Raw genomic sequence first — 11,610 nt, forward strand, 5'->3', positions numbered from 1 at the left:
CGAAAAGATGGTGACAATAAGAAGGTGATGTTGCCCTAACATGAAAAAATGTAAGTGAATGTGTAGGTGATGGGGACACTTAATATTTTATTCTAATGAGGAGATTCAACGCCCGCGTTGCGGGTTGCAATAATCGTGGATGCGCGATAAAAGCAAAAGTGGAAGACAAAAAAAAGCACGGGTCATCCCATATTCTTTGGGCGTTGCCCCGAAAAAGATAACGACACGTGAAATTTACAACTTATAGTAATTAAAGAATTTATGTGATAAAAGTAAAGAGATTGAAACTTTCTTGGCAAAAGTTAGAAAAATGAAATTTTAAAAACTAAATAAACAAAACTTTCGTGCGAAAAGTAAAAGAAATAAACTTATGCGACAAAAAGTAAAAAGGTTAAAAGTTTTAATGGCAGGAATGGAAAAAGGTTAGCGAAAGTTAATAAAACAAAAGTTATATGGTGAAAAGTAAGATAATGAAACTTTCGTGGCAAAAATTAGAAAAATAAAAGTATAAAAAGTAAACAAAACAAAACTTTCGTGCGAAAAGTAAAAGAAGCGAAAGTGATGTGGCAAAAGTTAAAGGGCAAAAACTTTAGTAAATTTATGTGATAAAAAGTTAAAAGAATGAAACATTCGTGACAAAAGTTAAGAATGAAAGTTTAAAAACTAAATAAACCAAAATTTTCGTGCCAAAAGTAAAAGAAATAAAGTTTTGAGACAAAAAGCAAAAAAGTTAAAAGTTTCGTGTAGTTGACAAAATTTACAAAAACAAAAGTTATGTGGCAAAAAGTAAGATAATAAAACTTTCGTGACAAAAGTTAGAAAAATATAAGTATAAAAAGTAAAAAAAACAAAACTTTCGTGCGAAAAGTAAAAGAAACGAAAGTGATGCGACAAAAAGTAAAATGACGGAAACTTGTAAATTTATGTGATAAATAGTAAAGAGAATGAAAAGAGAGATGAAAGTTGAAAACTAAATAAAACAAAATATTCATTTCAAAAGTTAAAAAGTAAAAGAATTAAAGTTACGTGATAAAAAGTAAAAAAAACAAATTAGAAAAAAAATAAGCAGACTAACAGAGTAACAAGCTGCCAGGCAGCTACACAAGCAACTGGGCATTAACACCATTTGTAAAAGTACGTGACAAGAGTTATATGGGAAAGAGGATGCGAAAAAAGGAGTAGATCTTGGTTTTAATTAAGGAGTTAAAAATTTTCCAACTTTTAAGATATCTATCATGTTATTTTATATATTAACTCCTTTCTCGGTTGCAACTAATTTGAGTTTTGGCAAATACATTTATACAAACAAGAACTACAAATCTTATATATAATTTCATCTTTGAGCTTGATTTATAGATTAAAGGGGCCAATGATGTCTGGTCAGTGACATTCCCAAAAACTTCTAATGGCTTATAGTCTATACGTGCAAAAGTTCACTATTATACGGTGAAGTTTTCTTGATATCGTATACCAAGTGAATGTTGAAAAAAATTGTATAAATGGGTTGCACCTTCTTGGATCTTTCATTTCTTAATTAATTTTTAAGAACTTCATTGTTTGACTCTATCATCATGGGCCATGGAAGAAATATTTGTATTCTAGAACGTAAATTAACACTGAAGAGGCCCTATATAATGTAATGTTTAAATTTGATAGTGATGCAAAACACCAAATTCATTGTATGTTGACTAGTTAGGTATGAAAATTGCACAAACCATGCGTCCATATCCCCACACTCCACGTGAGTCGAAATTCTATTCACGACCTAATTTACATCATAAATATAAATATTCATGTACAATGAATCCAACATAAGTTATAATAAACCGTTTAATTTAATATCTTTGAACACAAGTCACCATGTGATTCATGTAAGTTTTATGTGTGATTAAAAGGAATCGAATCTTTATTACACAAGAAAGATGTTTGATAGAATGACAAACATCATTTACGAATTTCTTCTTGTCTAAATTAAGTGATGTTGAATCCTAGGATTAAGGTCAACTGTCCTAAAACCAGCAAACATTGTTTCATATAAAATGATTGAACGATATAAATATGATTTACGCCGGTTTCTTGTTCACCAAAGAGATCTAGATTCCTACAATTGAGGAGGTCAATGATCATTAAAACTAACGAACTTGATTTCGTATACGAAACATGCATGTATCAAAATATATTTGTTACAGAATCAGAAGCTAAAATGCTGGCTATTGAAATGTCTATGATCTGGGGCGATATTTTTTTGATTCTTTTTTATGTGTGCACATGAGGGTGCATTTAATGCATTTAGGAAATTGAAAAAGATGACAAATGTTTTCTCAAGAAGTGAGAAATGCATTTTTCTTTAATTTACATGCGCCGAAGGTAATGAGCAGTGACAATAACCGAAGATATATGTTATAAATAATTTCATTAATGTATTAAAGGTAATGGTATCTTAACTGAAGATATTTAAATTAGTTAATAAAAAGAGGAATAGTCTAAGTATTTTAAAGACCGAACATTGAAAAAAAATAAAAAAATAATTTATTTTATAAAAGAGTAAAAAAAAAAAATTGTTACAATTTTACTTTTTGAGGTACAATCCTCATTAAAAAAAGGGAAAAACTCTATTTTTATATAGAATGTTTTTCCATACTAAAATTTTTACTTCAAAAAAATATGATAAAAGCACTTTAAAAAGTAAGCATCATAAATTGATAAATTTATCATAATTCAAAAAATAATGTCACAAATGAAGCATTTAATAAAATATTGATGCATAACGAATTAACAATCATACCTTAATAAAAAATATATCAAGTACCTAGAGTTATATTGGAACATTGGTTTTCTAATAAAACAGTTATACAACATTTTCTAAATTTTAAATTACTAAATGCCTTTTGTTTATCTCACACCAATTCAATATACATACATAGATTAATACTTGAGGATTTTTAAGACTTTAATACTTTGAGTTTAAATTCCGTTATAAATAAAATGCTTTTTGGGCTGAAGGCAGAGGCTTTTCGAAAATAAACAGATTTCCTCTTATTAAAATTATAGAATAATACTTGAGGATTTTTAAGACTTTAATACTTTGAGTTTAAATTCCGTTATAAATAAAATGCTTTCTGGGCTGAAGGCAGAGGCTTTTCGAAAATAAACAAATTTCCTCTTATTAAAATTGGATATACGTAAATGCAATGCCACTGAAAATAAACAGATTTATTTATAAAATAATTTTTTTTTTTAAAATGCCACTGATTTTAAACTTATATCTATATCTATTCTATATTATATTATAAAACAAATCCCTCTATCTAAATTTTAAGTTTCAACAATTACATTCCCAAAATGTCCCATATCTATTCTATATTACCTATATTTACCTAAAGTAACTATAATACCCTTTCCTTCTCCTTAAATCCCAACCAATTATTTTTTTTTTCTCTCTCCTCCATAAATCATTTATTCCTCCATTTCATTCAAAATCTTTTATCTTAAAAACCGTACATCGATAAATTATAAAAATTATATGAGTATTCTTAAAATTTCATGCTCGTTTATTAAATATGTCATTCAATATACTTTCGACGAAGTTTTAAATCCGAGGCGAAACCCGTACAGTTAAACATTTGACTATCACACTCTATGACACATCACCTTTTATGACCTATCTCCCTCACCATCTCACCGTTGCAACGCGCCGGTACTAACTCTCATCATTTATAAAAAATCATTTATAAAAAGGACACGGTTAAATAATCAAGCCCTTCAGATTTAACCGTACAAGCTCTCATTAACCCTCGGGCCCTACCATGGGTGCATGAATGTAGACCGATAATAATCACTAAATAAATACGACATGGCAGTTTTGTATTATTTGATCTAATTTATAGGTTTTGCCATTTAAAAAAAAAAGATATAAGCAACAAATCTTCAATCTCTCCAAAAATAGTTTCAAAATCCAGAATAAAACCATAAAAATTATTAAACCCTAAACTTAAGATCATGAAACAGGCCACTCCATATGATTCAACATGCAACAGTCTGGTACTAGTTAAGTAGTTATCGACTCGGTGTCCATCTACACCTCAGTATGAGAGCAACTTGATACTTAGGGCTGTAAACAAATAATGAGAGCAAGGACCCCCCAAGTCTTAAGTTAAACACGACCACACTAATTGAATGTTTTCACATTTTAGTTGCCAGTTTAAGGGGAGATGGTAAAAAAATGAACAGCAAAATGTACAGAAAAGTTGAACCATCTAAAAAACGCTACAAGATGCTGGATGCATAACATATAATCCAGACGAACTACAAAAAACGTTGCAATCAAATCCTAGTTTACGCAACGTTTACAAAGATATCTCCTTTTTGTACATACCAAATTATTATAAAAAATTATGTTCTCCATCATCACCTGTTGTGTTGCTTATGACATACATCAATAACTACATGCAATATCACAAGGATCATCATCTCTGGACATGCCAAGTAGGTTTCTTGTTCATAATACCAAGATTTAACCAGTGATATGATTTGTAAGAATGGGAGCAGATTAATGCATTTTTGCTCCGGTGGTTAGTCCTGTTCGTTTGGCACATCATGTCAAGATCCGATCCTTGATGCGAAGTCTTTATTTCCCGTTGGTCAGTTGGTGAAATACACGCTCTACTGTCTTCAATCCAGCTGACAACATGAAAATATCCTGAGACACAGGGATATGATCAAGAAATGTATGATATCATTGCTTTAGGAAGTAATCTTTTTAAGATTAGATATTATATGATATCATAACTTTCCTTAGGCATATGATCAAGAAAATGTATATACTCTTAGTAGCTTCTGGTTTGACTCATGGGATCATAATCATAAGCATCACCAGCCTTTACAAAACGCCCTTTCACACGCTTTCTTACATCTGCTCTTGCCTTTCGTGTAGCATACCTTACTCTCTTGTCGAATCTATAGTAAAAAGGATATACAATATAAGAGAATGTATTTAAAACACATTTACTTGTAAATGCTTAACAGTCAAATTAAAATATAAGTCAAAGGAAACGGTTTAAGGTCAAAAGTCACCCATATACTTTAAATGCATAAACCTCCTACACTCAATTTGTTTGTTATTCAAACACTAAATTTATATTAAATCTTTCAGCACATTGAGTAAAAGAAATTGGACAAAAATATTGTCGACCCAACCAGATCTGCTTTCTCCTATACCAAATATTACTCCTTTGAACTGTTACACAACTGCCCAACCCGCTCATTTGCCACCAGTAAATTAGTGCAAAAAAGTTCATAGGTACTCACTTGCGGTTCTTCTTTTTTTCCTTATAACGAAGGACTGCATCGTTCCTGATACCTGCAGGAGTGGTGCTATCATGAGCTGGGGTGCTCCAGGGTGGCTCACCCATGAGAAGCATAGATGAAGCTCCACAGTCTTGATAATCAGCAGCAGTACTCTCCCCAGTAAGACTTGAAAATGATATATTAGAGAGTTGTCTCCCATAACAAGGGTTTGGTTCAGTTTTACAGCTCCTTAGAGAATCAGCCGATGCTCCATTACTGCAAGCGGGTTGTATTCCATGTCCATGTCCAGTCGAAGACTCCTGACAGAACAAAAAAGGCAAAAAGAATAATCAATAATCATGGACATTCAGCGTCTGAAAATATACTGAGTTGTGACATCAATTATATATGATGTTCTTGTGCTACTAAGAAACTGAGTGATAATATTTGATACATGACTTACTAATTATTTAGTAAATGATTCCAATAAATTCCAATCCATGAACTTAATTGTGATGCAGGATATAATAAAAATACTACACAATCAACAATAACTATCACAGTTATGATACCTTGGCAGCATATGCACCGTGACAAATGGATTCAGCAGCACACATTTCTTTAGTACCAAATAAGCTATCGATCCCATCTTTTGCAAAAAGATGTTCCGGGTCATTATGCCCATCACCAAACAGAACCTCATATTTCTCAATGCTTGAGTCAACCTCATCCATATTGAAGTCATCATAGAACCCATCATCCATGAACAGTTCACTCCCTTTAGTAGATGACATCTTCATACAAAAAAAGGTTGCAAACATAAACACCGTATTCTTATTGGGTTAGATTCAAGAGAAAGTCTCCTTATGGTAGATTGGTAGGAAGGATTTTGGAAGTGACATGAATCTGATTCTTTTACACCACTATGCATCTATTCTTAAACCTTGATACGCCAAAAATTATTGTTGCATCGAGTAAAAAAGATGGATTTAACATGTGTAAGCACCATAATCCTTCCAACACTTTCTAAGGTAAGGAAACTTTTCTCATGATCCTTCCCATGATATTCTTCTCAAAATACAATATTTTAATTAAAGAAGAATTAAAAAAATGCAAAAACATATCTAAATTACCTTCAACATAGACAAATCTTTTGGATCAGCTTGTTTTTGCAAATCATTATCTCCAATTGCCACCGGCAAAGCTTGATCATTTTTGGAGTCCACGATGCTCATTAACCCCATTTCCTGCTCACAAGTGGAATCTATACCAGAATCAGACATAAAAGACCATATTGAAGATAATTCAGCTGCAGATGGGCAGCCAGAGTAGCAATTCAATGTTTGTCGACTATGCGAACTGGAATCTGAATTAGACCCATTGTGACACTCCCAATCACAATTCTGACAAAGTGACAGTTTTTCCTCAACACATCTAACAAATGCTGGTTGTGAATTGCATTTATCGCATACAAGTGTTCTTGAATGTCTTTTAGATAACGCGTTTGCAGAATGAATATTACGATCACACGATAAACACAAGTAAGCTTCATCTGATCTACAATACACCATTGATCTTGCCTCACGGCAATAATCGCAATTAAATCCCATTTCTTTCAAAACCCAAATCAAACTTAGTTATATATCAAGAACCCAACTTGTAAAACTAACAAATCTGCATAGAATAAATGAGAAACTTTATTAGAAGATAAGAATCATGACTATTTGACTTAAAAAGGCACAAACTTTATTGATTTTTGAATATGTTCTACAGTATTGTCAAGGTTCAATTCAAGAACAATATATCTTTTTTTTTTTTTTTTGGTAAAGTTAAGAACAATATATCTACACAAATGTTTTATGCATATATTCCAATTTTTAACATCTTTTTAACAATCCCAATAATAAACAACTTCTAAGGTGGTCTGGCTGATGTCCTCACACCGAGTTTACAGGTTCGAATCTCACTAGATAAGCATAAAGGTTTAGACCACATCCATGTAAGTCAAAAACTAGGATAACCTAATTAACAGGTAAACCTTATCTACTTATGGTTTTAACAAGTTAAATAATAAGATTGAAAAGGGTGTTTTCTATTTTGCATCTATACAAACAAAAGTTGAAGAATTCAATAAGTATACACATATGTTATGAATTGAACATCAGGAAACTGCAAATCTTGAAAATTAACAATATTATTGCATATGTACACAGAGCAAGACTACAATAAACAAAGAAAACTTTGTTTATATCAATTAATACAAGTAGCAAAATAAAACATGGTGATATAGCAAACAAAGATAAAAAAAAACTATTAAATTTACCTAAAAACTTGGTCTTTTTTTCACAAGAAAAAGACTATAATCAAATCAAACAAAGAAACAAAATGAAACCCAGTTCAGTAAAAGAAAAAACAGACAAAACCCAGATAAAGCTTACCAAAAAGTATGTAAATTTCTGATAGATTTTGTTGGCTGGCCTTTGAAAACCCTAAAATGGTAAGAGATATGTTTAAGACTTTTTTTTTTTCTTTCTTTCTTGTTAATATCTCATCTCACGGGTGAGTGTGAGGTAGGTGTTGGTGTGTAAGATATTTTGACAACACAACAATACCAAACTAAAATATCATAAAAAAGGCCAAAAAGTGCAAAGAGTAAAGGGTGTGTAGGCTGGTTTGGAGAGTGGGACCTTGTCACTTTCATCACATTTAAAAGTTTGGCCCTTAAAAGTTAAAATTAATCTTTATTATGAGTAGGGCCGTAAACGGTTCGGTTTGATTCGGTTAGTTAGAAATTTTGAACTGTTTTTTGGGTTTTGGTTCGGTTCGGTTAGTTAAAAATTTTGAACCGTTAATTTCGGTTATCCGAAAAAGTCGGTTAATTTCGGTTTTATTTTCGGTTAACCATTTATTAAAGTTATGCTAATATAAAGTTTAAGTTTTAATTACAATAATCAATTTACATTGCATTAATTAATTTTTTTTATATATAATAGTTATTTAACTACATTAATATTTTGTTTTATAAATAAATATACATTTTATCTAATTGTGAATTACTTTTTTCTAACGTTTTATTTATACAATGCAAGTTTCTATTTAAGAGTATCATGATTTACTACTTAAAATGTCTTTTATATGATATTACTAATGTTTTTGATAAATATCTTAAACAAAGTTAACAACTTTTCTTAAAAAGAGTATATATATAAGAAAATTACTTATAATATTCAAAATTAATTTTAGATTGTGAAAGAAAGTTAGTAAAATTGTTAATATCTTAGACAACAAATACAAAAATTTAGCTAAAGAGATATGTAAATGATGTATTTATGGAATACATATATGTGTAAATATACATATATATGATTATATGTAGGTATATATCAAAATTCGGTTCGGTTAACTGCGGGTAATGAATATTGAAAACCGTAACCGAACCGTTACACTTCGGTTTTTTCGGGTTTCGGTTTTTTCCGGTTTCGGTTTTTTCGGTTTCGGATCACGCGGTTCGGACCTTTTTTTCGGTTTTCCGGTTTATTTCTTACATCCCTAATTACGAGTATTATCTTTTGAGAGTTAATTGTACACAGGGTCCTCACACATTTTTAATTCGTGACTCAAAACATAATTCGATTCGTAAGAGTTATGACACTTTTATATATTACATAATATTGTATTAATTATATATATGTGACATATTTATAAATAAAATAAAAGTTGATTATTTTAATACATTACCAAAATATTACATATTCGATAAATAAACTTATATTTATCTCCAATTTCGTACTAAAAGCATTAAGAATACATATATATCATACAAAATAATGTAACCATACACATAATGTATAATATAAAACCATATTATCAAACTAAAACAATTATAAGTTTGCAACTCGCATTGATTCTTTCCAAATTCACATCGCGACTCGTAAGAGTCAGGAGAAAAAGAGTCACCCAGCGAGTTGCTTCATTTTTGCTGTAAATTGACTCGACTCGTACGAATCAACCCAAGACTCGTAAAAATCTAACAACTATGGTTGAAATGTATAAGCAGTCAAATCGTGATTAAAACTATCTACATTTACTTACTTACCCAGGTAATGTGTAACGTGTATAACATAGTTCGTTAAAATTATTCATAGCTTGTTATTGATGAGATGCTTTATCAAAACACAATACGAATCAATAATATTATTTCCTTCTTCTTGCATAAGTCTTATCAACGTTTATCAACTTATTCGTATTCAAGTTCAAGTTTGATTGTTTGAATTGAAGTTGTTTGAAGCAAGTTTCATCACGTATAGAGAAAATTGACCTCCAAAACTAGTTGCGTTTAAAACTTTAAACGTACATAAGATTACTCTAACTTTTATTAAATTTTCAAATATTGTGTAACATTAATACTTATGTAGCTAGTGTTGGAAAGAATTCAAGATTTATTGGGTTAATCAGAATTCATGATATCCCGGCATACATAATATGAGGTCCAAGTAATGTTTTTCCATGCCAAGCTTTGCATAGTTCAGACTGATTATTCAAATTGTTTACCGTTTACCGATCATACCCCATAACCCCAAAATCCCAACAAAGATTAAAAAAATATATGCAGTAACTAGCTTGTAATTGTTATAGATTGCGAAAATATGATGTGAGTTTATCACAACATAAGGAATAACACTTGGCACAACAATTAATTTGGCTTTTCATTTTAAGTAGAATAGTAATACGGAGTATAATATAATGATCATTCGTGATTGGACGTATAGAAAATTAAATTGATTAGATATGGTACCAACCTTTGACTACTTAAAAGTCACAAAACACTTTAAAAGGTACACAACACAACTCTTAACAATGCGTTCTTAATTTAGGAAAAAGAGGGATTTAGAAGATAAATAGGAGAAGCAACAAGGTTAGAGATCTTTCAAAATCCTTTCGTTTATAGAAGAAAATTTGACTATGTTAGCCACGAGAGCACCTTTCGTCTTTCTTTTCTCTTTTTAAATGAAACCCCAGAACACAAAATACACTTCTTTTTTTCCCCCTTTTCTCAAAATACCATACCAATATGGTGTGATACATTAGTTCACGTCAACACCATCTAGGAACAATAAAATAAAGGTCTTTGATCTTGAGAAAATCCATCAGGGTTCGAATCGCGCTTCTTACATTTGTAGGAGTGGATTATTAGGGGAGGTTTTCGAGAGTACTGAGTTTCATCCTAGACATGTGTGGTTCGAACACCGCATACTGCCCAATTAGATGTCACTTTGGTGTTTCGAATGCTAACTAGTAACTACTAACTCGTTGTTAAAAAAAAAACATATAGACAAGACTACATTAAAGTAAACATAAACATTACAATACTTTTTAAATAAAATAATACAACATATATTTTATTAATTTTAAATTATTTTCTCATCATTTTAGCTGTTAAAGTCTGTTACTAATCCATCTTTTCTCACTTTGTCGCCGTTAAGACAAAAAAAAAAAAATAACAAAATTAAACTTTCAATAATTCCTAACAACCCCAAGGTAAACCAGTGTCCACACGTTAACTTCAAGCCAATGACGTTGCATCCATAATAGTAGATTAGACGATGCCGGAAGTAGCAAAGCCAGCAAAAGGGCTGGTTGGTGCTTCACTCTCCTAATCGTCTAGTTTCTCCCTTATAAAATCCGTCGTGATAGAATTGTTGTACCGATTTTGTAATTGTGACTCTTCTAATCACGTAACACATGTCAATACAAATGCTCTTGTGGTTTTTTGTTTTTGATAAACTATATGATTTAATCTATACATAATACATTGAAGTTGCCAATTTATATGGGGCAAGCATGCCGCTAGTTGGATAAATGCCAAGTCTCCATGCTGATTACTCCACGATAACCATACTGTTCATCCTAATAGTAAATATTTTACACATACAATAAGTCCATAACTCGACCCCAGTTCTTAAACTTTTACTACGAATTTTCACTCTAATCAAACCTTTGATGTGATATTATTGGGTCCAAAATTTGTCGTCTTCAAAACAGACTTCATATGTCTTGGTCGCCTTATCCAACCTAGTTTTACCAAATGTCCCCTTCATTTTGGATACTTGCATGTCTGCCCCCTTGACTATGTAAATACTAATATAGTCTTCTTAAATACACACTACAAGACACATTAGGAATGTCATGTACTCATGTGTTTGCATCTTTATATGACGATTGATGAACCCAAATGAAATTTATATATAGTAGGCTATTGCAATCATACGTAGCCAACAAATGGAGCCACACAAATACCTAATAAGATCAGTTTGGTATTATTTT

The 11,610-nt window shown here is 31.0% G+C and overlaps 1 protein-coding gene across 2 annotated transcripts; it reads right to left on the reverse strand.

Moving 5' to 3' along the window:
* Window positions 1-4,215: 4,215 nt before the first annotated feature.
* LOC122602043 (zinc finger protein CONSTANS-LIKE 9-like) lies at window positions 4,216-7,884 on the reverse strand. 2 transcript variants are annotated; one of them, XM_043774775.1, is made up of 5 exons: window positions 7,725-7,884; window positions 6,420-6,960; window positions 5,859-6,080; window positions 5,308-5,606; window positions 4,216-4,956 (listed from the first exon to the last, which is right to left on the reverse strand). In XM_043774775.1, exons 2-5 carry the CDS (start codon window positions 6,894-6,896, stop codon window positions 4,827-4,829), a joined length of 1,128 nt encoding a protein of 375 aa, XP_043630710.1. In that variant the 5' UTR covers window positions 6,897-6,960; window positions 7,725-7,884; the 3' UTR covers window positions 4,216-4,826. The 2 variants fall into 2 exon arrangements, with proteins under 2 accessions (XP_043630710.1, XP_043630711.1); XM_043774776.1 differs by having other exon boundaries at window positions 4,258-4,956; window positions 6,420-6,533; window positions 7,725-7,882.
* Window positions 7,885-11,610: the final 3,726 nt, after the last annotated feature.

Source organism: Erigeron canadensis, chromosome 5 (genome assembly GCF_010389155.1).
Source record: "Erigeron canadensis isolate Cc75 chromosome 5, C_canadensis_v1, whole genome shotgun sequence".
Classification (NCBI taxonomy): Eukaryota; Viridiplantae; Streptophyta; class Magnoliopsida; order Asterales; family Asteraceae; genus Erigeron; species Erigeron canadensis.